Raw genomic sequence first — 27196 nt, 5'->3', positions numbered from 1 at the left:
GGAAAAAGACAAGTTTTCGAGCTTACACAGAGCTCTTCTTCGGGTCCAGCAGAAGTTCGTACAATAAAAGCTACTCCCTCACCCACTTCGCCTCTCTTGGGTGGATTAAAGCACTTGCCTTAGGGAGGTTGGTCCCCATCACTGGAGCCACTTGTGATCGGCAGCTTAGCTTAGCTTTCATTTTAAAAAACCTCGACATGCAAAATGCAGGCCAGGTGCACCAGCTGTCAGGTAGACACCCTGAAACAATAGTTCCAAAAGGTGTGGACTATCCCATTCAGCTTAACTTCAAAAGCTGGTGCCACTTCCAAGGGACGGGACTACATGGCAGGGCCATGGCCCAGGGTGGGAGGACCATGAACGGAATGCCTGGAGCTGCAGGAAGCCAAAGTTTTTTGGGGGGGTAGGACTCTCTTGGGAAGTGGGGTCTGGCGGGATTTAAGGCTACAGAGATGTGGCCCTTTCAGGAGGCAGGCCAGCTCCTTGGGAGTGGTTAGCACTTTGGGAGGCGGGGCTTGTGTTGGTAGGGGCGGGGCTATTGTTATAGGGCGGAGCTCGTTCTCCTGAGGATTAGGCTGTTACTTGCCTGGGTCGGGGACCCCCCGAGGAGGCGGGGCTAGTGCTGCAGGGGCGTGGCTCTCTCAGGAGGCGTGACTAATGGTGCCGAGTCAGGGCTCCTGCTCCCGAGGGCGGGGCTAGTCCTGCAAGGGCGAGGTCTCTTCCAAGAGGTGGGGCTAAGGCTGCCGGCAGCGGAGCTCTTTCGGGAGGCGTGATTGGCTAACGGTGTTGGGACATGGCTCGTGCTCCCGGGGGTGGGGCTAGCGTTGAAGGGGCGGGGCTATTGTCATGGGGCGGGGCTCGTTCTCGGGGTTGTTTCAGGAGGCGGGGCTAAGGCTGCCGGGGGCAGAGCTGTTTCAGAAGGGGGCCGGGGCGGGGCTACGGGGGGGCGGGGCGGGGCTCTGTCAGGAGGCGGGGCTAAGGCTGCCGGGGGCGGAGCTCGGTCTGGAGGCGGGACTAAGACGGGCGGGGGCGGGGCTAAGGCTGCCAGGAGGCAGAGCTCTTTCGGGAGGCGAGGCTAAGTCGGACGGGGGCGGGGCTCGGGCGGAAGGCGGGGCTAAGGCGGGTGGAGGCGGAGCTGTTTCAGAAGGCGGGCAGGGGCGGGGCTCGGTCTGGAGGCGGGGCTAAGGCTGCTGGGGGCGGAGCTGTTTCAGAAGGCGGCCAGGGGCGGGGCTCGGTCTGGAGGCGGGGCTAAGGCTGCCAGGAGGCAGAGCTCTTTCAGGAGGCGGGGCCCGGGCGGAAGGCGGGGCTACTGCGGGCGGGGGCGGGGCCAAGGCTGCCAGGAGGCGGGGCTGCGGCTGGTTCCGGCCAGGCCTGCTCGCAGCGGCGGTATCGGCAGCCTCGGGGCTCGTAGCGCGGCCTCCCCCTCCCGCCGCCATGGGCCTCACGGTCTCCGCCATCTTCTCTCGGATCTTCGGCAAGAAGCAGATGCGGATTCTCATGGGTGAGGCCAGGCCGGGGGGGGAGGGGCGATGCTGGGGCCCCGAGTCCCCTCCCCGCTGGGCGGCTGCTGCCCCGGAGCCCCGCGCTGCCCGCGGGCAGCTCTGCCGAGCCCCCGGGGAGGGGTCGGGCTGCAGGGCCCCGGAGCGGCCCCCGGGGAGGGGTCGGGTCTCCCCTCTCCCCCCTTTCCCCCCCCCCGGAGCAGAGGGTCAGGCTGCAGGGCCCTAGTGGGGGGTGGGTAGGGTCCCCCCCGGAGAAGAGGGGTTGGGCTGTAGGGCCCTAGTGGGGGGTGGGTAGGGTCCCCCCGGAGCAGAGGGGTTGGGCTGTAGGGCCCTAGTGGGGGGTGGGTAGGGTCCCCCCCTGAAGGAGTGGGGTTGGGTTGCAGAGCCCTAGTGGGGGGTGGGTAGGGTCCCCCCCCTGAAGGAGTGGGGTTGGGTTGCTGGGCTGGTGGGGGAAGTGGTGTTAACCCCAATCCCTCTGGGGTAACTGGGCCAGGTAACCATCCCCTCCTGCCATGGGCAGTGTGGTGGGCAGCCTGACTGCCGTGCCCGGAGCAGGGTAGGGAGAGCCCCGCCCTTGCGCTGCCAGCGCTAGCCCTTATCCCAGAGAATCGAGGCCGGCATCGGTCCTTGCTGGAGAATTGCCCTGCCTTGGTCCTGTGGCGCTGAGCAGCTCTGCGAGGCATGGGCATCTCCCTGCATCGCCGGGGTGACCGTTATCGCTGTCTCTTGCCCTCTTCCAGGAGGAGCACAGACTCGTCCCCCCCGGACCTTGAGACCTATAGGACTGAGGGATCCTGTACCCTGTCCCCTTATGGGGCATTGATCTCTGTTGCAGGGTTTATAGAGATAGTCCATCCAGCAGAGCAGTCCTCACGGAAAGGGAACACCCCCCCTCATGGGCTTGGGGATGGGGACCCATGGGCGTAGGGTTCTTGCACATTCCTCGGCTAGAGGGGCCCTCTGCAGGTGGCAACAGGGCAGGCTTGTAACCTCTGGCTTTGCTCTGGTGATCAAAGGGCCAGATTCAGGTCCTTGAGCCTATCCGGGCTGGCTGAGCCAACAGCCCTGAGAGAAGGCTCTGTAGAGTATTTGACTGTCCTAGGAGAGGGGCTTGGACCACGTAACTCTCAGTCCCCGAAACGGGGTGTTTACTCTGAAATGTGATTCTGATGGGGCCCTGGAGCATATATTTATCCTTGTGGCGGCTGGACACCTCCAGCTAACGGACTCTTGTGGTGTGGCTGGGCACGCCTGTCTTGTCGAGACACGCTGGACTTCAGAGATGGGATATGAACCACTCAGCTGGGGTCAGCGGGACTGTTGCCTCCAATGTGTTTCCCAGGCTCTGTCTAGTGCATTTTAAATGTTGTTGGAAGGGAAGTTCCACCAGACAAAGGCTGTGTGTGTGAAAGATGCTGACAGTCTTCTGGTCAGCTCTTCTGGGTTTGAGTTTACTGAGGCATTGGTCACTTTGCAGTGCATAACGCAAACAGATGGCTGTGAACCCTGTCAGCAGACAGCAAGGGGGTTTACAGAGACTAGCTAAGCAGGGGCTTGACCCGAGCTGGGATCTCTCAGCCTAGTTGCAGTGCAAATAAGTAACAATAATGGAGGATTTTTTTGGGGGGTTCCTGCGAGATATGGTGGTGCCTCAGCTCAGTGGCAGGACCCTAACCACTTTTAATGAGCAGAAGGTCCTAGCTTTTTGACAGGCGTGCTGACCGGAGTTCTCCAATCGCATGCGAGGTGTGGCCCAGGTAGTGTCTGTGCAAGCTCCTGTCTGCCTCCTCATGCCCTGTTTCTGACTTTGAGGGGTGTTCAGTCTCCATGAGCCAGTCGAGGGGCAGCAAGGCAGGGCCCCTGGCGCGGTGGACAAGCTGGGCTCAGCCCCCAACTCGCTACTTTTAGGAGTCCCCGAAGAGCCACTGGGTGGTAATGGCTCTTGGCCAATACTGACATGGCCCGGATCAGAACAGCGCCTTGGGAGTGTGTGTCTCCTTAGCCTATTCCTGTTACTCTGGGCCACCCTGCTCCCTGGGTAATGCCCTTCTGAACAGGGCTTTGGAGCTGTGCTCTGGCTCCGCTCTAGCTCCAGGCAAAAACCTGCAGCTCCACCGCTTTAGAGCTGCTCCGGGCTCCGCCCCAAAGCCCTGCTTCTGTACCACCCTCCTTGTAAAGTTTGGGACTACAATGTCGGTCAGATCAAGCAGAAGAGAAAAGGGAAGCAGAATTCCCTAGGCTTGAAGAATTCCCCATAGATTCCTATTATCTCTGTAGGATGCAGCTGTTCTGTGACAAGCACCTCGTCTTTCCTGAGGGGGAAACGCTAAACTGTATGGGTGTTCACATGTTCTGCCCTGCACCAGACCCTGCCTCTGAACTGGAAATGACACTTCTAGATAGGGCTCTAGAGACATCTGCTTTTCTGTGATGGGGATGTACAGAGCTGGCCTACGCTAGCAATTCCTGCCCTGGGCATCGTGTCAAGGGCAGACTGATGTGACTCCTCCATAGCTGATACCAACTGCCTAGGACAGAGTGGTGATGGAGGGACTGGAACATTTGGGAATCTCGCCTGATTCTCCCCTCCTGGTGCTCAGAACTGGTCTTCACAGACAGCTTTGCAGAGGGGAAAATTGCTGTTAGATCTCCGCCCCACAGCGTGTGGATTTGCTTGGTGTTCTCTGGGATAACTCAGGCTTGGAAAGCCGCAGAATGCAGCAGGGGTGGGGGATTTCATTCTGGGCAGACCGCTCGCTTGCTTCTCCTGAATGAATGAGCTGTGGCTGTTTTGGGGGTAGGCTGTACACCAGGGGCCGTGGGTGGGTTTGTAGGTTGTAAACTCGGTAGCCCTTTGTAAAGCTGTCTTGCTAGAATGGCTCTGTCTGAGCCTCTGGGAGCATGTACTTGGCTCTTGGAGCTGTGGGAATTGTCTGCAGCATCTCCTGGAAAGAGGGGGTGCTGTATACTGGGGCAGTCAGACTCATGAGGGAAACCGGTTATGGGGGCTTTAGGTAGGAGCCATGTGCTTATCTGCACCCCCGTGCTGGCAAGTGACACTGGCCTCTCCCCTCTCTCTCTCTCTCGCTATTTCAGTCGGCTTGGACGCTGCCGGTAAAACCACCATCCTGTACAAGCTAAAGCTGGGCGAGATTGTCACCACCATCCCCACCATCGGTAAGTGGCGAGAAGCCGCGCCCCGGCTCTGGTTCCTCTCCGAGGCCGGGAGAGGGGTGATGTGCTGAGGTTCGCAAGCTCTGTACGGTGACCCCCATCTCTCGGGCTGAGTCGACAGCGGGGTTGTGCCTCCCTGCAGCTCTCTTGCTGGTTAGCTGGGGCTGTATCGTGGCATTGGAAGCAGAAGGGTTTTTGAAGTCAGCAGGGATGTTTCAGGGTGGCTCCTGTCGCATTGCTGAGCTGTGCTACTGGAAGGGCCTTTAAACTGCAGCGTGGCTTGTGTGCCTTGCTGGGCTCTGGCTTGACGTGAGGTACCCACAGCTCCCCAGAGTCGTCTCCGCTTGTGGGGCTGGACTTCCCAACAGGCCAACGAGTGAGACCCAAGTCCAGGTCCTTGCACAGTCCCGGCCTGAAGAGCTAACAATCCAGTCGCCTGATAAAATGGAGCCATCCCAGTGTCTGTAATGCTGGGGAGGTCGGTCCTGCACACTGGCTGTGCCGGGGCAGCAGTACAAGTTCAGACCGCACGCAAGCGCATTCATTGTCCGTATGTTCCTAAACACCCGAGTTTTGGGGTCTCAGCCCTGCTCGCTTCGGACACAGCGTACGAAGAGCTGGTCTGACGGGTAGCGTGACTGCAGCAGAAGAAAGAGGCTTCCTGTCGGTTCATCTCTGTGGTGTTTATCTTAAATGTTTTATGTGACGCTAGTGTTGAAAGTGATGGACTTGCCTGGGCAAGGCACAGCCGAGGCAGATGCTGTGCGAACGCCCCCACACAACACTGTCAGGAGACCTCATTTCTCTGCTGCTATTGTCCTGGGCTCCTTGCCAAGCTCTACCGATTCTCCACTGCCTGCAGCCCCCTACTTGTCCCAGCCTGGGCTCCCCATCCACAGCGTTTCTGATGCCCCCCCGGTATTCGGTTCCCTGTCACCCCACCCCCTTGTTTCTGTCACTGATGCTTGTAAGTCTGAGAGCTGCCAGGTCTGCAGTGGCTGTAGGGGTGCCAGTGGTGGCATGTGCACAGGTTCACATTAGAAGAGCAGATGTTTGGGTTGCTGAGACGGACCATTGGGTCACATGGGAAGGGCTGGGTCTGACTCTGTAAACATCATCTGACCTTGATTTGGCCTTCACAGTGAGTCCAGCAGAGCTTGTATTTCTCAGCCGTGCAGAGCTCTACTGACTGTGGTAAATGTCTTTCTCGGTGAATTTTTAGAATGGGGGTGCTTGTGGGTTGCTTATTTCTGATCACGAGCAATGTGGTCAGCAGACAAGGCTATAGATTAAAGGTGAACAGCAGTTACCTTAGTGCAATTCTAGTCTGAGATGTCGCTATGTAAAAATGTCTCCATCTGATGGTTCTTGACATCTGCTCACCATGTGTATTCAGAGTTGTCTACCTGCTTGAAGACAAAGTAGGTAGATGTGACTTGTGCACCACTGGACAGAACCACTTAGCGAGTTCGAGGGTTGCTAGGTCAGCGTTTGTCATGCAGAATCCTCTGCTAGCAGTAAAGCATAAGCTGGAAGGACACCGGCCTGGGTGAGTTGATTGGTAGTGGCTGGGGAGCAGATTGTAAACGTGGACCTGTGCTGTCCCTTTCTCAGTCCCGTTGCAGAGCAGAATTACACGGTGGATGGCTCTGCTGTCTGGGGGGGGAGGGGATCATCCATTACCCCTCCCCAAGAAGTGCTGGTGGGAGGAGAAGGGTGCTGCACTGCACCTTCATCTTACTTAACACACCCCATGAATCCTCCCTCCCCCCGACTCAAAAATCCCCTGAGATCTTGTGGTGTCTCTGCCGGCAGTGGCTGGTGTTTCCTGTAGTGCGCGTCTGTGGTCTGCCAGTTTTCAGGCTGCCATGGTGATGAACCATCTTCAGCAGAGACTCGCTTGTGTCTTAAACCCTGTCTCCTCTCACAGGATTCAACGTTGAGACAGTGGAATACAAGAACATCTGCTTCACCGTCTGGGATGTAGGTGGCCAGGACAAAATCCGACCCCTGTGGAGACACTACTTCCAGAACACACAGGTGGGAGGAGCTGCAGAGCCCTCTGGACATGATTATTGTGCAGGGATCCACTGAGGCCTCCCCTCCCCTGCCTGCCTCAGGATAGGAGATAGCAACTGCTTCCATGGCAAAGAACCGGGGATGAGACGTGGACCTAGTCCCATGGATGCTGCTCCTGCCCTGCTCATAGGAGCTAGATCACTTTGGCCTTCCCAGCATTTCTGGGTGACCCACTGACCCTTCTCTCTTCTTGCGGGGGAAGGGTGGTAGCAGTGTCACACTGGTAAAGAGATGGCTAAAGAGGATAGGGCTTGATTGTGCATTGGTAGTGGCAGGTTGTCCTCTTCCTGAGATGATTTAACCAGGGAGTTTGGCTGGAAGGCAGCTCCTGGCTCCCCCCACGCAGCAGCATGCATTGGGGTTACGGGAGTTGCCCACACCTTTGCTGCGCCAGGCTGGCGTAGCGACACTGCCTCTGAGTCAGGCTCTTTCAGAATGAGGCAGGGAGGCGTCTCTGCTCTGAGCCATGAGTAACTTCCTTTGTTCAGCGCAGCGAGGTGCTGAAAGTGGGGCGTCTGAAAACTGCCCCAGGGCATTTCCCACCCCTGGCCTCTGTGCGAGCAGAAGCGGCAAGAAGAGATGTGGGGTTTTCCATTGAATGAAGATGCATGCAAGCCCTTGTTGCTGATCTATAGAATAGCTTTGGAGAAGATACGTGGTTAGGGGTAGGGTGGGAAGTGGTTGCCACATTGGCAGTGATCTCTGTTGCCATTCCATGGTGTTGGAAAGAGGCTTGTTCCTCTGGGTTTGTGTAGTGTGCCCCTCACTGTGGAATTGGTGCCTGCACTGTGTGAACTGTCTCATGTCTGTCTGCTTTCTTCTATAGGGCCTCATATTTGTTGTGGACAGCAATGACCGAGAGAGAGTGCAGGAGTCTGCAGATGAGCTACAGAAAATGGTGAGCGGTGGGGGTAGTTTGGAGAGAGACCGCATGTTGTCTCTCTAGGTTTTCAGGTTTGTGGTGACTGGTGGGAAGGTGGAGAATACTAGTTAGATGGGATCTCTCTGGTGTGAAAGCCAAGGAGCTGACAGGGCTAGTAGGACATGGATCTAGGGTGGCCGAGGCTCTGCTAGAGCCCGGTGTAGAATTCCTATCTCAAGGTAAGTTGGTGTGTGTGAAGCAGGAGTTCAAAACAAGCGGAGCCTGCTTCACAAATTTGCTTATCCCTAAGACTAGGAGTCTAGATGCTATTGCAATGGACACACTTGCAGGCAGAGGTCACTTATACAGTCCTCAAAATCCCTTGTGTTTGGAGTAAATTTACGATACTGCTTCTTCCATAGCCATGCCTGCTGTCTACTGACTCGCTGCGGGGGTAACTAACATTCTGACTCTTTGGGTGCTGAGACATGAAGTCAATAGGAACGTAGTGCTCAGCATCTCTGCAATACAGGCCCTGGTTATCTTACTGTGTTAACCTCTACAAGGTGAAATGTACTAACAGCTAGTTCCGGAAATCAAAATTGTGTACACTGTCCATGCCATCCCTTTAGACTAAACCAGCGTCTGCCAGAAATGTTCCATAAAACCATAGGTGAGACACATTAAACTCACTTACTAAAACAAAACAAAATTAACCAGAGCCAAGTATAGAAAAAAGAACAGGAGCACTTGTGGCACTACTCCTGTTCTTTTTGCGGATACAGACTAACACGGCTGCTACTCTGAAACCTGTCAAGTATAGAAAGTGTCTTTGTGTTAGCCCCAGTCTAGCTTTCTCTCTGGATGCAGAGAAGGCCTTTGAGTGGGTTGAACGGACATATTTAGTTGAAACCATGGAATGCATGGATACGGGATGGCTTCTAGAAATGCTGTCTCTTACCAATGGCTGTCAAAGCCAGCCTGCAAGTAAGGGGCGGCTTGGGACTGTTTCCTCGGCGTATGTTGAACATCAGTGTTACAGGGAAGCTGCTTCATGTAGATCCAATAGACACGTTTACCATGTGGCCATTCTACCAATGTGCTAAAAAGGCCAACTCATCTACCCCTAAAATGTACAACCGTTATCTCTTTCTCATGTGCGGAGGGCTTGATAATTAGTGTCCCATTCCAGCTATAAAATACCAGTCCTCTCCTGTGTTTTCAGGGGGATACAATTCATTTTTCTGATAGAAAGTCTGTATTTTAACCAGTCATCTCTGTTCTGGGGCAGTGGGTCCTATGCCCACTGTGACCCCCTATAAAAATACAAAAAGCAGCTAGATGACCTGCTTCTTCAAATGCCACTCCTCTACAGCAGTATCGCATTCCTGGTTTTGCTGCCCGTCTCACTCCCTCATCTCCTGTTGTAGACAATTTTGGATTATAAGCCCCACAAGACAGAGATCTATTCCGTACAGTGCCATGTGCACCCATGATGAAATACACATGCAGCTCTCGCTTTGAAAATCTGATCACAAGTGTCACAAGCACCTGGCTGCTGGTGTGCACCAAAATGCTGAGCTTTCCTGGACGTCTCACCCATTGGTAATAACCAAAAACTGGCTCGAATGGAGCATTAAGGCTGAGAATCCAGGTGTTCGGTCAGGCAACTCCAAAAGTGAAGATTTCTACTGAAAAGTCAATGGGGCTCCAATGCTGGTGTGTATCCCATGGTTAGACTCCCAGAGCATTCCAGGCTGGCAGGAATGGACAGTACATCCTAGGTAACATCGCAGGAGAAACCTTGACTCTTGAGTGCTTGGTCTCTCTGTTGATGCTAATTTTTGTATGTGATTTTCTCCGAGCACTACTCCCTTTCTGTGGAGCTGCAGCCTTAGCTGTGTGCCTACTGCCCTAAGCCAGTCTTGGGAGAACTCGGGCTTCAAGCACCCCTCCGGCAGGTGACAGCAGCACTACATGCACTCAAGCATTACAACGAGGGGCTGGGGAAAAGTGGGTGCCTGGAAGAGAGGAGACTCGGTCCCAGCCCTGGTGAGCTCACAGGCTGATTAAGACGTGCAGCAAAGGAAAGGGGGAAGGAAGGTGTAGGGGTGCCTGAGCGCAGTGTTGTGCCATATGCAGCTGCTTGGTTCTGACTTGCCTGACTCTGGTCTCCAAAGAAGAGTATGTGCGGCTAACCCGAGGGAGAGGATGCGTGGCAGAAAAGGGAGCTGTTCCAGGTGTAGTGTATAGCATGAGAATGGGGCTGAGGAGACACTGGCTGAGGGAGTGGGCTGCTCGGTTAGTACCTGAATTTAAAGAAAATCCATTCAATTAGAAAAATCCTTCTCTCCTGAATCCGAGAGAACCTTGCCCTGGTACAGCGCAAAACTCCGACCGTGTGCATCTGTTGGGGAGCAGGCCCGCATGAGACTAGCCACAGTGGGGGCTGCCCATGGTGCAGAATACATGAATATTTGCCTTATGGCTACATGGCAGGTGTTTGCACCCAGTGACCCTGGAGCCAGAGGTGTTTGACTGTCCGAGGGAGAAGGCCGAGAGCCTGGGTGTGAGCCGAGGAGGCTGGAGGACGGAGGAATGAACACACTCCAGTGGAGCTGGAGAAAGAGGGGTTCCGTTTTTGCCATAGCCACCCTGGGGGAAGGTGGGGTGTGATGTGAGAATGAGACATTGGATAAGCTGGGAGGGATGGAGAGGTAACGACCGAAATGCAGGGGAGCTGAGGAAGGCGGCCAAGAACAGACCTGGAGGGGTGTGGGGGGCCCCAGCAGAGGGCTCAGGAGGAGGTGGGTGCGTGAGCTGAAGAAGCTTTAAGTTGGAGCATTCAGCCCCTCACGCTAGAGCTGTAACGTGCTAATGGTCTGTCCTGTGATTGTATGTGAGGTCAGGGCCACACCGCGCTGGGTGCTGCACAGACACCCTGCCCACGGAGCTCACAGGGCCAATACACAAGACAGGTGAAAATGGGGGGAGGGAGGCAGGGTTTACCCCCATTTTAGCAGCTGGGGAACTGAAGCACTGAGAGAAGCGTCTTGCCCAAGGTCACCGATGGCATCTCTGGGAGAGGTGGGAATTGAACCAGATGTCCTGAGTCCCGGTTCAGTACCCTCTCACCGACCCGTCACTCTGGATTGGTCCTTAGGAGACTGCGGTAGGCTAGAGCCGGCTGGTTTCACAGGCCTCCCCGCTCGGCCATGGCTAAGCTGTTTTTCCTGCTCCGTTCCAGCTGCAGGAGGACGAGCTGCGGGATGCAGTCTTGCTGGTGTTTGCTAACAAGCAGGACATGCCCAATGCCATGGCAGTGAGCGAGCTGACCGACAAGCTGGGTCTGCAGACACTCCGCAGCAGAACCGTAAGTGTACCCAGGGTCCCGCGATTGCCAGGAGAGGCTGCCCGGAGATTGCGGGAGGGATTGTCGCCTGACTGCTCCGTTCTGACCGCCTCTCCCCCGTCTCAGCGGCTCTCCTTGGCTCAGTCGCACGGGCTGTGAAGCTGAAGCAAAGCTGTGAGCAGGGGGCCTGGAGTGTGGGTCGCAAGGGCTGCTGCAGGATTGAGAGGTGACGTGGCAGAGCGGTGTGCATGGAGCTTGCGCTCTGCCTGGCCCTAGCTGGCACAGTCCGTCTCTCTCCGATCAGCACCAAACTCTGTCTTGCTTTCCTTTCCCACCCCCACGGGGTTCTCCAGCAATTGTCTCCCATAAGGCTGAAGAGAACTGGAGACCTTGCTTGCTGACAATGATATATGGCATGTTACAAACTGGCCCATCCGTCCTCATTTCCCAAGTGCGGTAGGGTGGGATCATGATCCCCATTTTACAGAGGGCAAACTGAGGCACTCGGGTCACACCGAGGGCTGAAGTGGGATTAGGGTTTGGGGGTGCTTGGCTCCCAGCCCACTAAATGCTACCTCTCGGCATTAGCTGCTCTGTCTTGCCTGCTGCCTGATTTCCTCCCTTCCCTTGTTTTTCAGTGGTATGTGCAGGCAACGTGTGCAACCCAGGGCACTGGTCTCTATGACGGACTGGACTGGCTATCGCACGAGCTCTCCAAGCGCTAGGTGGGTGGCCAGCCGGCCCACAGACCAGACGAGCGTCGTGCCCACCTGGAATCTCCGTGCCGGGTTTAGTTTAGTTTTTGGGTTTTTTTCCCCTCCCCCCTGTGACCTCGTCTTAAATGATCTGTGTGTTTATCTGGTAGAACTTGAACCTTGAGGACTCTTCGGGCAGCTCCACTAGCCGTGCTCCTGCCTTCTGCTGCCCAGACGGCACTTTCATGCTAGCCATCCTACCCAACTGCATGTGTTCTTGTTAAGTGGAGCCTGTGCCATGTCCCAGCGGGGCCTGTTGGAAGGAAGGGAGGGAAGTGGTGGGGGCGGGGTGTGTCTAAGCACTGAGCGGGTGGCGGTGTTCCAGTGACCTCCATTGGCAGCTTGCGAGGAAAGCCGTAGGTAACTGCTTCGGCCGTCACAACACTGCAGAACAGAACCGTTTCTCCTTTTTATCCTTCCACGAACTTTATAATTGTTTCTCTTGGGGAGGGTGGGGGGGCAGGACAGGGCTGGGACTCTGACTGTGTAATGTGCTATTGTATATCGAGTAATAAAACTCCACCAGTTTGTATCCTATGCCCTACCTCTTTCTCGCCAGCAGATGGGCCCGGCTTTTGTGTGTGAGGGTCGGGGTAACGAAGGAGGTGAACATGGGGAGCTGCAGGGCCACCCTATGGGGTGGAAAGCCAGAGAATGAAATGTACAGATTCCTGCCCAAAAGCCCCTCTCAGGCCCTGGAGTGGAAAGGTCAAGTCCCCAGCATGCTGTGTGCCTGGCACCGGTTTGAAAAGGAGGGGGCTGGGTGCACTCTGAATGCAGGTGCCAGAAGGATTCTGGCCTGTGGGTGCTCGGCAAAGCAGGGTTTATTGCTGACTGTAGCTCCCAGTGTCTCAGGTCATCACCTGAGTGACCTGCCCAGGTGTGGCACCGACAGCCTACGGGATGAGACTGGGCGTCAGCAGCCAGCTGTGGAAACGGCTGGTGGGATCCAGCTATGTGTCAGAGCAGGAGCTTAACACAGCGACCTGTTGGCATATGCTTGGCTGATGGGCTCAGCGGAGCTCTGCTAGACCCGCCCCTTCTCACCAAGTAGGGATGTACTGCCCAGGCCAGTGCTGGGGGAGAGGGGTGCATGTGTTGCTTCCCCCCCTGCCCCTCCCCTAGCCACAGCAGCTAGTGAAGCAGTCCCTGAAAACTGGGCAACTTCTATTTGGTAGCACTGCCCCTCCCCCTTCTAGTTTTAAGCTAACTCCAGGCACCAGGGTTTGAAAACGCCATCCCGTCCCCATGACTTGGGGGGAGGCTGGTGATTAGTCTGCTTCATCCCAACACCTACCCTATCTTCCCTGCCCTGAATAACCACCGCCTCCCCAGGTCACGGAGTTATGTTGGGCAAAGCCCCTTGTTAGTGTCAGTGATGTTAGCTGGCCCCTTGGCTTCCTGCAGGTCAGTTTCATCCTGGCGGGGGCCTGGCTCATGGGGAAGGAAAGCGAAGTGAGGAATGTGTCTGCTGCCTTCCCCAGGCCACTGGAGAGCTCTGCTGAGCTCTGAGCTCCCTTGGGGAGCATGGGCTTGTGATGTGACAGTCAGTGTAATGTAGTGACTAATGGAGACAATCTGCGCATTGTCCCCACAGCTGTGATGAGAGAGCACACCCTCACCCATATATATATATATGAGAGAGATCCTTATCTCCTAGAGCTCGAAGGGACCCCGAAAGGTCATCGAGTCCAGCCCCCTGCCTTCACTAGCAGGACCAAGGACTGATTTTGCCCCAGATCCCTAAGTGCCCCCTCAGGGATTGAGCTCACAACCCTGGGTTTAGCAGGCCAATGCTCATACCACTGAGCTATCCCTCCCCCAAGCTGGGCAAGGCTCCATCAGGCAGATGGGAGTGGGGACCTGGAGGCTCGGAGTTGGCCTGCCTGGTTCCTGTACATACAGACACCTGCGTTTGAGGGTGGTCCAAGAGGGTCAGACTAGTGTAAGGGTATGAAGCTGGGCCAGAGAACAGAGTATCCATGTGATATTCTTGCCTTAGACACAGTGGTATCCGAGAGTTCCCCCGTGCAGAGCGATGGCTGAGGCTGGGTTCGTCTCCAGGGAAGTGGTGGAACCCCAGCACTAGTCCTTTAGGAGCAGCAAGGTTAGCGCACAGGATAACAGTGACCAGATGAAGCTGGGCTGCCCCCAGGGGGAATGAGCTCCGTGGTTCTGACCAGTGGGGGCCGGGCCCCACTCAGCTTCTCTCCGGTGGGAGCGTTTTCCCGGCAGCCGTTTTCCGGAGGCCTCTGAGCCGACCCTGGGTGGTTGCTGCAGAGCCACAGTGACTGAAATGCGGTGCCCAGATAGTAACTCCTAGGTGCTGCTGCCTGGATGTCAATAAAGACCCTTGGCTTGTCCTTGTGGCTGTGTCTTTCCTCGGCCTGGGGCAATGGGGACTGCACGGACTGGAGTGGAGGTGAGGTGAAGGCGGTTCACAGCTGGCTTATCTGCACGCTCTGGTTCCTAGACTCCAGGACAGCAGTGGGAGAGAGGGATGGGGGGGGGGGGGGGGCGAAATCCGCTGGGTTTCTGTTTAGTGGGATCCCCTTGGAAGGTAGCTCTCTGCCAGGAGATGCTGAGGGCTGAGTTGCTGGCGCTTGCTTTGCGTGAGAACGGCAGTGCCCCCCTGGGCATGTGAGGGAAGGAGCCAGGGTAGAGGAGAGACAGATGTGGTTTGAAGGGAATACTGGGTGAAAGCGCTTTTCCTCCTGCACCAGTGAGCGAGCTGGGGCAGCCTCAGGGCCGTTCGATGGTGTGAGCAGCGAGCTGGCAAAATGTGGAGGTCAAACAGGACTCTAAACGAAGCGGCGAGGCAGCAGGAGGGCAGGTCAAATGCAATAAAGACAGATCGATGAGTAAAGATGAGCGCTATGGACAGGGCAGGGCTCTCCGGCTCATGGGGCTTGGCCGTGGCCGTTTCACTGTAAAATTGCAGTGTGGATGTTCAGTCTCGGGCTGGAGCCCTGGTCCTGCAACCCTCCCCCCGCTTGTGCGGTCCCTGAGGCCGACTGTAGCCCCATCCTGAACAGCTGCCCTACAGTTTTACAGACCGGTAGCCTGAACCCTGAGAGCCTGGGCCAGCTGCGGGTGTTTAGTTACAGTGTAGACGCACCCTACGTGAACTGTAACCACTCACGCAAAAGACAGGAGCGTGGGCAGTTCTGTGCAAGCCCTTGCCACAAACCCAGCAGCAGGGTCCATAGGGGAGGCTGCTGAAGTGAGTGAGCTTAGCGCTAGGCAGGGCCAGAGATGGAGGTGGGTGGAACAGAGACCTGGAGTGACTTGTGTAAGAAGAGAGGGTGGATGGAGTGGGATGAATGTGAGGGCCCCGCATGGGTAGAGCAGGCCCAGCCAAGGCTGCTGTTCACCCTGGCTCTCAACACAAGGAGGGTACAGTGCGAATGGAGCTAGAGTGAGGGGAGAGTTTGTATTTTTTTTTAATGCTCTCTAACTGGGAAGGGATCTGCAGAAGCTTCCCCCACATGCAGGTTCTTCCATAATAGGCCTCGAGGACTAGGGGATTTCTTGGTCCTTCTGGTGCTGGCCGCTGTCAGGGCCAGGACGAGGATAATGAATTAGCCGGGCCATGCCCTAATAGGAAAATTCCTACCCGCCACAGAGGCACTTTTGTGCATTCACAGGGCTCTGATAGCGGTGGGGGACCCGTGTGGGACAAACGATTCGTAGGTGGTGCATGGACAGTGCCTAGCACAAGATCTCAGGGGGGGCCTGCGGACGTTACCGTAATGCATGTCAGAAACCGTAATAAAGTTTTTAAAAGATCTTGCTGCTGTGCCCCTCTCCCCGGCCCTTCGGAGCAGGCGTTTTATCTGTCAGGTAGTGATGAGGTTACAGCGGCTTCAGACGTGCTCTGTCCATCCCCCGTAGGGAGTGGCCAGGCTCAGGGAGCTCCTGGCCCCACTTAAAAGGAAGAGGAGAAACTTGCTGTTCTCTGCCAGCATTTCACCCTCATTGCAATAACTCCAGCCCTTGCGGGGCTGGGTGCCCAGGTGGTGGGGAGACCCAGAGGGCCTGGGGCTGGCTTTGTGCGGGATGTTGCCTGGGGAAGTGCAGGTGCTCAGTGGGGTTGCACCGCTAGTTTTCTCCAGGGGAAAGGGGGATTTGGAAGGGAGTTGGACCATCACCCGAGAAGGGTGTATGCTGGACCTGACCCAGTGCTCACTGAAGTCAATGGAAAGTCCCCCCTTGACTCCAGCAGACAGGGGCTCCAGTCCATTATTAGGCAGGACTTGCAGTCTCTCACCAGCTGCTGTGGTGTAAGGTGCGTGTCACAAAGGCCAGGCCTGCAAGGGCAGGACATAGGCAGGGATCCCTGCCCAAGTGACCCACGGGGGTGCAATGGCCCTCCCTGCTTCCTGGCTGCCTTTGGGAGGGATCTGATGGCCTGTGAAGGTGACCTTAGGGCTGAACTGGGCCTGACGGAGTCATCCAGCCAGGGGTGCGTGCGGGACTGATGTCCCACAGGACCAGGCAGTCACAAACTGCTGCCCTGCGGTGGAGCCATGAAGGTCGGACTGATTAACTGGGCCGGGAGTTACCTCACCAGCGAATGCTACGGGGATGGCGTCACTGTCCTGGGAAACTCACTGGGCAAGAAGCAGGTGAGTGACACTAAAAATCCACCGTGATGCCAAAGATTTGCAACCCGTCCCTGGAGCAGAACCAGCCGCGCTCCCCGCAGGCCCGGAGCCGCCCCCATCGGGTGGCCCATGATGTGACAGCGTAAGACGCTGAGGTTCAGCCTCTATCCCTCACCCCCCTTGATTCCACAAGGAAGGGGTTTTTTTTCTGGGGGTGCATCTCCTCTCCTAGCAGAGCGCACCGGGGAGCTTTGCTTCCTGCCTGAGCGCGTTGCTGCTGAGATCACCGTTCCCAGCCCTGGCCGGGCAGAGACGCTGCCTTCCGCCTGCAGAGATGAGCGTTCCCGCCCTGCAGGCCAGGATGGCCGAATTCCACACGGGTTAGGCACTGTGAGCCGTTGCAGTGTGGTTATAATCCACCCCAAGGCAGAGAGGTGCCCTCAAAGGGGCGGGGCAGGGACGCTGCTGTAGCGTGCCCTCCCCCAGTGCTAACTGCTCCCAGCCCCTGAATGTTATTGGCTCCCAAGGGGTTCTAAACCCCTCACAGGATAAGTAGAGAGACACCATTCTTCCCTGGCAGGTTTACAGACAAATTCCAGAGGTGACCTGCGGAGGGAGCATTGGGGTGGAAGGGGGAGCAGACGGCGGTAACATCAGTGGGCTAGCAGGGTTACACGGTGGAGGGCTGGTGCGCTGCATGACGGAGTGAAGGAAAGGAAGCTGCCTTCTTGGAAGGCCTGGGGCTCATGGAGGGACTCTGCAGAGGGGAGGGTGGTGGCTTTGCAGGCCAGCTCGGTGAGCGGGTCCCACATGTAAGGGGGGGGTGACACGGACGGAAATGCAGCTGTGGTTGCCGGAGATGCGGGGTAGCAAGGCTGGTGTCCTGGGCAGAGCAGCAGGGCTGTGTGATGGGTAGGAGCGGCAGAGCTGTGACGGGCCGGAAGGGGAGGATAAGCAACTTGAAGTGGATGTAGTGGAGAAGGGAGAATCGGAGGAAGTGGGGTGAGGTGGGGGTGGGGATGGAGGGCAGAGATATGGGCAGATTGATAGACACGGGTTTTAACCTGGGCAGCTGTGATATGCATGGGCTGGAGAAGGGCCATGTGGGGGCCAGGGAGGCTGGAGAGGAGCGGAGGAGACGTGACAGACTCCTCATCCCATTTGCAGCCCCCCTTGCTTCCTTGAAGAGCCTCACTAGACAAAAGCCGAGACGCATGTCCATTGCTGCAGCATCCCTAGAAAAGGCCTCCAAGGGGCGCTGGCCCCAGGGCCTGGCCCTGGCCGGCCCCAGGGCCTGGCCCTGGCCCTCCCCCCACCCTGGGACTGCATGTAGGCACAGCAGGGCCAGGCTGGACTAACTGATCCTAGCTCTGAGCAGACTTTGGCAGGAAGAGGCAGGGATCCTGTGGAAAAAATAGCACGTGATCATGCAGTTGAAGACATATAATCCAGTCACACGAGAAGCTGAACTGAGGTTGCACAAGCTCTGAATTTCGAGTGCTTGATGTTCCAACCTTACTAATGGTCTGTTCACACAGGTGTTTTTGTAATTTCCTATGTTTTTAAAGAACCCAACTGAAAAAAACTGAAATTCCATCACATAGCATCATACTGACACCCAGATGGGTCATCAGCGGGGTTGGAACCTTTAAATCCTCTAAACCAGTGGTCCCCAACGCGGTGCCCGCCGGCGCCATAGCGCCTGCTGGGGCATCTGTGCACCCGCGTACTGGCCGGTGGACGAGCATCTGCCGAAATGCTGCCGACAAGCAGCGTCATCCAGAGGCGTCGCCGCCGAAATGCTGCCGATTTTCGAAATGCCACCGGCAATGCCTCTGGATGACGCTGCTTGTGGGTGGCATGTCGGCGGCGACGCCTATTTACGTTGCCGCTTCTCGGCAGCATTCGGCGGATGCTCGTCCGCCGGCCACGGTCTGCGGTGGCTCATCGTCTGGCGCCCGCCAGACAAAAAAGGTTGGGGACCACTGCTCTAAACCAGTGATTCTCAAACTTTAACAACCTGTGAACCCCTTTCACTAAAATGTCAAGTCTCGTGAACCCCCTCCTAAAAATGAATATTTCCAGGGCTTTTCTCCTTTACCTGAGTATAAATTATAAAAGCAGTGATGTTGGAAATATAAAATTTTTTATCACAGGCTTATTACACACAATTTATTATTAATTATTATTTAGCATGACAGGATTTTTCTTACATTATGAAAACAGCAACACTCTTCCAAGATCTCACTTTCGTAGATTGTATCACTTTGAATAAGTCTGTTATAAGACAAGTCTCCTACGTTTCATCAAGGAGTATCAGATGTGAAACAACATGAAGGTATTTAAGAAGCCAACCCAAAGAGTTCCTCCTACACAAGCATTCAGGTCTTGAGCAGTCCAGGCCAACAACGCACATTACAACAAAGCTTAAACTTGTTCTTCGTAATAATTTTAAAAACAATACTAGCTGCCTATTTAATTTTAAAAACAGCAAAAAATATCCACCTCCCTTTCCATTTCTTATAAGGAGTCTTGAAGTTTAAATCTCCTCAGTGTGATAGATATGCTTGCTTTGATCTGCTTAGCTCTTGGAAGTCCAGGGGCTCCGGACTGCTGGCCCCATGCTACCCAGGGTCCCTTGGGACAGCTCTGTCCACCACTAGGGAATTTTTTCCCAAGAACCCCCTGTAACATTTTGTGAACCCCCCGGGGCTTCACAAACCCCAGTTTGGGAACCACTGCTCTAAACAGCCCCCTGCCACTTGAGTTAATGTAGTAACGGGTAGCAGTAGAAGGTTGTCATCCTCTGTGTGGCCCAGCACGAGAGGGGATGAGATGCACACAAATATTTGCTCCCAGCAGAGGGATGGTGAGACTCAGGGCTCGTGGGTTCCAAACCAGGCTCTGGAGGGGAGTGTGCTTTAGTGGGCACCGAGTCTACTGCTCATTTCCCCCGCAAGCGTGACCCCTTCTGTCCTGTCCCCTCCAACCCATCCTTTTCGCAGTCTTGTCTTTCCCCGACTCTGTTCACCTCCCCAGTCCCAGTCCCCACTCCTTAGGCTTCTCATTCCAGCGCAGCCAGTCCCGATCTCCCCCCACCCCCAGCCTCCATTCCCAATCTGCCACACCCTTGGGCTTCTTGTCTGAGTCTACTTCCCCCATAACCCACCTGCAGGTCCTCCTCTTGTCCCCTCTGCATTCAAATCAGAGGGCTTCCTCCTCTACACTATCTGGGCCAGCAGGTGGGTCATTGAGAGCACTGGGAAGCCAGCCTCCCCCTGCTCATAGTCCACATGGCTGGACCTGAACCCTGCACTGCCGGGAACAGCCCAGAGCTGCCATTGCAGGGAAAGTCCTGCTCATTCCCAAAGGCTTAGAGCTTGGTCACATTTGAGTAGATTTTAAAGCTATAGCTACAGATTTTAAAGCTTTAACAGCGTTCAAAACAAAAGTTGCCAGAGTGTTTTTAATATGGGCAAAACAGCGCATTTTTCCCTAGCCTGTTCATGGAAATGGCTAACCCATTCTGGGTCAATTTTTTAACAAAATTTCAGCCAGAGATGGACACGCTGCATGGAAAATGTCATCCCACGTGGGTGAAACTTGGCAAGGTTATAAAGCAACTTGAAGCAGGGTCTCGCAGTGGTGCAGCTGGGGGCGGGGGGAAGGGGCAGAAATGGAAGCTGCGTTTCCCATGTGGTTTAGTGCAGACCACTGGGTTGCAGAGTGAGAGGCTCTCACCTGGCTGGTACGAGGAACGCTAGCCCCATCAGTGCACCGAGAGCAGTGAGGCTTGAACTCCAGGCATGTCTGGGCTAGGGGAGCGCCCAGCCCTGGCTCAATATAGAGCTTAGGGCCTATCCGAGTCTCTGTCCCCCACTCCGCGAGGCAAGTGCGGGGCTGTGCCCTACAGCCTAGTCCCCAGAGCTGTCTCCTGCCAAAGGCCCCAAGCCATAGGGCTCCTGCCCCTTTCCTGGGAGATTATCCCACAGCCAAATACTGAGATTCAGCCCCATTGGTCCCTTTCCTGCTCTCACCCCATTAGGGCTCCTGTTTTCCCATAGCCCCTTTCCCCCCAGCTTGGCAAATGAGCAGCTCCCACCAAGCAGTCCCTGCTCCCCGTGTTTACCCCTCTCAGACACTCAGGGAGTTTTCCCCTTCCCTCGCCATCAGCAGAGCTACACTGGGCACACCTAGGGCTCATTGGCGGTAAGAGGCTCCCTGTGGCTTGGCTGGGGTTCAGCTCAGGGCCCTATTTCTTAACATTGACTATCACAAATCGCTCCCTCGAGCATTTTTCTCACCATGATGCAAACTGAGCCTGCGTCTCTCTCTCTCAGGGCCGGATTTAGGGGCAGCGACTGCCTGTTGTTAAGGCCAAAAGGGAAGATAGAATGTTTGAGGTAACATGTTTCAGGTATTCCGTGGGTGGATTCATTTTTCACTAACCTCCTAGAATGTTCTGGATCTCGTGGAACCTTCCAGACTTTCCGAGAACTACCTTTTCCTCGAACCTCCCAGAATGTTGTCAGTCACGCCCTGGCAGGTATCTAAGGGGCGGGGCGTCGCCAGTAGAGCCCAGCTGTGGTATTGTGAACCTTGTTTTGTTGTGTAATTGTGAAAGTGTACTTGTGTTTTAAGTCTTGAAGAGTGTAAGTAGCGACTCTCTGACGCTGTGCTTCAGTTCACGAGGGCAAAGGTGAGAAAAGCGACTTTTTGAACTAAAGCACTAGGGTAACATTCTAAGGCTGTCACCTACTGTACCACTATTTAGTGCTGGTCCGCCCAACGTGGGTGCACAGTTCCAGTTCTTGATGTTAGTACCTTTCAGTTAGTCTTAAAATTAAAAAGTTTCTATAAGCTTAGTGGAAACTATTTTTTAAAATTTCCTTATACATGGTATGAATAAATACCGATTTACAGATCCTAGCCTGCAAATGTATCGTCTTATATGAAAGGGATAAATCATGCATGCAAATCGTGCATCAGAGTCGTGAAATGGGCTACAAATGCAATAAAAAATTAGGTATTCAAAAGTTTAACAAATGGAGGGGGAGTGCCGAAGACACATCTCACCTGGGGCACCATTTTATCTAGGGCCAGCCTTTGTCGCTCTCACCAGGACGTTATACGCTCCTCAGTCTCTCCATTCAGGTGCACTGTCAGCTGCCAAACACACCAGTGATAGCTTCTGGTAGCTGCCGTTCCATGACGGTTTGCGTCAGCCTCTTGCTCCACCACTGAACAATCTGAGCTGGGCCCATTGTCCATCGCCGCCTCTCCCAGCAGGTCCCTGCGTTCCACCGGCTGGCTCTTCAGAGTTCTCCAGCTGTCTGGATTGGAGTCGGTCAGTTCTCAGCAGATGATGGCCAGGGGCTGGGAGAGGTGCCAGGCACAGGAGCAGACTAGCCAAGAGCCCCCGTTCAGGGAGGTGTTTGCAGCGTGTCTGGATGGCTCTGTTCCTGACCACCCTGGCTGCTTCCAGAGCAGGGAATTAAGATGGCAAAGAGTCCACACTGCTCCCAGGGCTTCTGGCTGTCACCGCTGAGGGATTGTGATGTCACATAGGCTGTTGGAGGAGCCAAGGACCGTTCTAGACCCAGTAGAGCCACTGACGCCTGCAACTGTTGTTGCTTTTTGTTCTTCTGTTTGCATCCTTTGTTGCTGGTTCTTGTTGTCCTCCGGCACCAGTTGGGCTGCTGGTACTTCTGACACCGTGTCATGTATTGCTTGTGCATGGTAGGCTTCAGGGCAGGCTCTTGAACCAGACACGGCCTGGTGACAGAGCTCCCAATGTAGAAAGAGACAAGATGGGTCACTGTAGGATCCTTTAATGGGCTGCCAGGTGTGGCTTAGGTTAGCCCAGGTAAGGACTGTTGCACACTGCACCCTCTAGTGGCCGAATATCCCATACAGGTTAGCATTCCTTTACACTCCCTATGCGGGGGCTCTCACAACACATTGTTTGGTGGCCTTGGAGTGCAGCCTCCAACTCTTGCTGGTGGCCGCCCTGACAAATTTTCCTAAAATTCTGAATTAACTTTAGGAAAAACAAAATAAATATGCACATAGACACATCCAAATCATGGTAATTGATTTATGTTGCTTTTTTTTTTTCCGTGTGTGCAGACCCAATAATAAAAATAATGTACAGTTGTATTTTGGTGCCTCTGGCCCCCGCTGCCTTCCCCTGGCCCCGCACTATTGCCCCAGGCTCCCTTCCATGGCCTCTCCCCCCAGGCTCACCCCACTCCTTGCCTCTTGACCACAGAGCCTGTAAGGCCAGCCCTGCTGAAGCCCAGAGCCAGAGCCCCACAGCTGGAGATGGGAGGGGGTGGAGCCCTGCAGCTGAAGCTGGGAGGGGTGGGGTGGAGGGCTGAAGCCCACCGCCGGAGTCCCATGGCTGAACCGGGGAGGCGGGCTGAAGCCTGCCCCTGGAGCCCCTGGGTGCTGTAGGGAGGGGCTGCTGCTTTGCCACCTCCCCCATCTATGCACAAGAGGCTGTCGAGGCCACAGGAAAAACCCCTGGTGGCCACATGTGGCCACGGTGGCCGCATTTGGGAAATGCTGCCCTATGGGATATAGCTTTCCAGAGCAGGTTTCCCATAGTGCTCCTCCAGCCAAGCACTCCGCCCGCTGGGCACCAGCATGGTCCCAGATTGAGGTGGGGGCACATGCAGTGACCGGGGCATCCCCCAGAATCCTGGTTCTCCATGAGAGCCTAGGCAGTGACAGTGGCATCACCTTCATTGGCCTTCGTCCATCCCCAAGGAACAGTTAATTCCTGTGGATCAAGCACCATTTAACTTCCTACGCTGGGTTACACGTTCACTCTGCACACATCCACTCCTCAGACAGGGAGCGCCTCCAATATTCACTAGTCTTGTGCCAGCAGTTCATAGATTCATAGATTCTAGGACTGGAAGGGACCTCGAGAGGTCATCGAGTCCAGTCCCCTGCCTGCATGGCAGGACCAAATACTGTCTAGACCATCCCTGATAGACATTTATCTAACCTACTCTTAAATATCTCCAGAGATGGAGATTCCACAACCTCCCTAGGCAATTTATTCCAGTGTTTAACCACCCTGACAGTTAGGAACTTTTTCCTAATGTCCAACCTAGACCTCCCTTGCTGCAGTTTAAACCCATTGCTTCTGGTTCTATCCTTAGAGGCTAAGGTGAACAAGTTTTCTCCCTCCTCCTTATGACACCCTTTTAGATACCTGAAAACTATCATGTCCCCTCTCAGTCTTCTCTTTTCCAAACTAAACAAACCCAATTCTTTCAGCCTTCCTTCATAGGTCATGTTCTCAAGACCTTTAATCATTCTTGTTGCTCTTCTCTGGACCCTTTCCAATTTCTCCACATCTTTCTTGAAATGCGGTGCCCAGAACTGGACACAATACTCCAGCTGAGGCCTAACGAGAGCAGAGTAGAGCGGAAGAATGACTTCTCGTGTCTTGCTCACAACACACCTGTTAATATATCTCAGAATCACATTTGCTTTTTTTGCAACAGCATCACACTGTTGACTCATATTTAGCCTGTGGTCCACTATAACCCCTAGATCCCTTTCTGCCATACTCCTTCCTAGACAGTCTCTTCCCATTCTGTATGTGTGAAACTGATTTTTTCTTCCTAAGTGGAGCACTTTGCATTTGTCTTTGTTAAACTTCATCCTGTTTAACTCAGACCATTTCTCCAATTTGTCCAGATCATTTTGAATTATGACCCTGTCCTCCAAAGCAGTTGCAATCCCTCCCAGTTTGATATCATCCGCAAACTTAATAAGCGTACTTTCTATGCCAATATCTAAGTCGTTAATGAAGATATTGAACAGAGCTGGTCCCAAAACAGACCCCTGAGGAACCCCACTTGTTATGCCTTTCCAGCAGGATTGGGAACCATTAATAACAACTCTCTGAGTATGGTTATCCAGCCAGTTATGCACCCACCTTATAGTAGCCCCATCTAAATTGTATTTGCCTAGTTTATTGATAAGAATATCATGCGAGACTGTATCAAATGCCTTACTAAAGTCTAGGTATACCACATCCACAGCCTCACCCTTATCCACAAGACTCGTTATCCTATCGAAGAAAGCTATCAGATTGGTTTGACACGATTTGTTCTTTACAAATCCATGCTGGCTGTTTCCTATCACCTTATTCAGCAGAAAGCCAGCTGACTCCTGTCCTTGTGTGGGGAGTAGATGTATGCAAGGCCCAGATCCTGCCTCTGTGCAGGAGGGAGGTGCATTCATGTGCAGCCAGAGCTCGCCTTGTGAAGGTGCTAGCTCCGTGGAGGATGCGGTATCGAGACAGATACATGCTGGTCCTCGGACAGGAATCTTAAATATGAAGTTGAACTATGGCCTCAAGTAGAGCTAGTCAGGAATTGGTCAAGGAAATTTTTTTTTTGTCAAAATTAAAACTTTATGTGGAAAAGGGTCATCTTTGATGCATTTCTCAACTTGAAAAAAATCACTGTTTTTAAAAAATTTGTCAAAAGGTCCCATTTTGGCATTTTCAAAACAAACATTTTATTTTGTTCAGTTCTAAATGACCTTTTTAATTTGAAATGTAACCTAATTATAGCACGTTTCTTTTAAAAAAGAAGTGATCCGAATCCAATAAAAAACGTTTTGAAATGATCAAAATGTAACATTTTGACTGGACTAAATCAATTTTTTAAAAATTATTTTTGGTTCACAACATTTTTTTCAAACTTTGACCTTTCATCCTGATTTGGGGTGGGAAAAATGTCTGAGATCTCCTACATTTTTGCAGGACAGGAAAACAATTTTCTGCCAGCTCTGGTGCCAGTCAGTGATCAGATCACAAGCTGGTCGTCTTTATTATAGAAGCAGAGAGCTTGAGGACAATGGAAATGTTCTGTCTGGTCTGCGTCACCTCCACCTCCACCTCCATGGCAGGCCAGGGTGCGAGTGTACAATCTATCCATCTAGACAGGTTTTCATATGATGTCTATTAACATATCCTCTAAAAGCCTCCCAGAATTCTGTAGTACGCACACGAGAGCTCTCTCATTGGGGTGTGTTTTGCCAGCCTGTTTTGTATTGCTGGTGTTACTACAGGGAGGTTAGGATGAAGAAATGGGTTTTGTATTGGGCTCTGAAGCCAATGGGGTAGCTGCCTGTAGCTGCTGGCCTGTCTTCCTGGCTCATGAAGGACTCACTGCCTCACCCAGAGTCTTTGCCAGATACAGGTTTATTCTCCCAGTGTAGAACGCAGGAAAAACCTCAAACACAAAATAGTTCCTCCCCTTTGGGGGACCGTCTCAGACCCTCCTGCTTCAGGGGCTACTGCAGGAGCCCATCTCCCTCCTACACCTCCTTGGTCCTCCTCCAGGCCATCTGCCTGGGAATTACCTTCTCCAAGCCCTACCAGAGAAGCCAACGGTGATTCAGCTCGTTCCTCAACTGAGCCAGCAGCTGGCTTTTGTAATCCCTTACTTCCTTCCCAGTGGAGTCTGATAACTGAGCAGAGCCGGCTGGCCCCCGGGTCTTAAAGGGGCTAATCACCCTGTTACAGCAGCACCCATCCTGCTCTCTGCCCGGAGCAAGCTCCCGCTGCATGGGCCAGCAGCTGAGAAAGCCCTGTCTCGCACTCACGCCTACTGCACCTGTGGCGCTGACGGTTCTCTTGCTCCAGTGGGATGTAGCTGTGGGGTGAGGCCATGGCCATGCAGGGTGAGATGGTGCCTCAGGGAGCTTGGAGGGCTTTGAAGGGGAGGACCAAACACTCGAATGTGACCCAGTCTCCGACAGGGAGCCAATGCAGAGGCCACAGTACGAGGGGCTGGGTTCTCAGTGAGGCCTGCCGGGTGATGGGCGCTTGGTGGTTTGTGTTGCTGAGCAGGTAGGCTGCTGTGTTCTGAACTAGTTGTAGCTTTCTTCAGGTCGTTGGTTTCACACATAAGTACAGGGAATTACAACAAAGGGGCTCAAGTGTGATGTAGATTAGCTGCTACCAAAAGTTCCTAATCTCTCATCAGTGACAGCGACTATTCCAGAGGACTGGAAGGTAGCACAGGCTGTCCCCGTATTTAAAATGGCTGTAGGGTTGAGCCAGGTATAGAGTGGGAGATTCTGTTCTCTCTGGCTCATAACCCAAGGACAAAGGGACACTCAATGAAATTCAAAGATGGAAATTTCAGAACTGATAAAGGGAAATACTTTTCACGCCAGGGGTCATTAACCTGTGGCACTCACTGCCACAGAAATTCCTGGAGGCTAATAAGATTCCAAAATGGATTGGACATTTATATGGATAACAAGATTATCCAGAGTTATCATAATTAATGACAATAATAATTCTGGCAGGAGATAGTAAACCTTGTGTTTCAGGGTTTAAACCAGTCTCCAACTATAAGAGACCATGGATTCACCAAGGGCAAGTCATGCCTGACTAACCTGTTTGCCTTCTATGATGAGATAATTGACTTTGTGGATATGGGGAAAGCAGTGGACATGATTTACCTAGACTTTAGCAAAGCTTTTGATACGGTCTCCCACAGTATTCTTGCCAGCAAGTTAAAAAGGTATGGATTGGATGAGTGAACTATAAGGTGGGTAGAAAGTTGGCTAGATCGTTGGGCTCAATGGCTCGTCGGGATCAACGGCTTGATGTCTCGTTGGCCGCCGGTATCAAGCGGAGTGCCCCAAGGGTCAGTCCTGGGGCCTGTTTTGTTCAACATCTTCATTAATGATCTGGATGATGGGATAGATTGCACCCTCAGCAAGTTCACGGATGACACTAAGCTGGGGGGAGAGGAGGGTAGGGATAAGGTCCACAGTGACCTAGACAAATTGGAGGATTGAGCCAAAAGAAATCTGATGAGGTT

The 27196-nt window shown here is 53.9% G+C and overlaps 1 protein-coding gene across 1 annotated transcript; it reads left to right on the top strand.

Moving 5' to 3' along the window:
* Nucleotides 1-1239: 1239 nt before the first annotated feature.
* Nucleotides 1240-12258, top strand: ARF5 (ADP ribosylation factor 5). Its single transcript, XM_065551444.1, has 6 exons — nt 1240-1501; nt 4596-4676; nt 6604-6713; nt 7579-7650; nt 10862-10987; nt 11605-12258. The coding sequence occupies exons 1-6, from the start codon at nt 1435-1437 to the stop codon at nt 11689-11691; spliced, it is 543 nt and encodes a 180-aa protein (XP_065407516.1). The 5' UTR covers nt 1240-1434; the 3' UTR covers nt 11692-12258.
* The last annotated feature ends 14938 nt before the right edge of the window (nt 12259-27196 follow it).

The sequence above is a fragment of the Chrysemys picta genome, chromosome 1, assembly GCF_011386835.1.
Source record: "Chrysemys picta bellii isolate R12L10 chromosome 1, ASM1138683v2, whole genome shotgun sequence".
NCBI lineage: Eukaryota > Metazoa > Chordata > Testudines > Emydidae > Chrysemys > Chrysemys picta.
The sequence above is the reverse complement of the archived record's forward strand: the minus strand, read 5'-3'. Positions and strand labels throughout refer to the sequence as shown.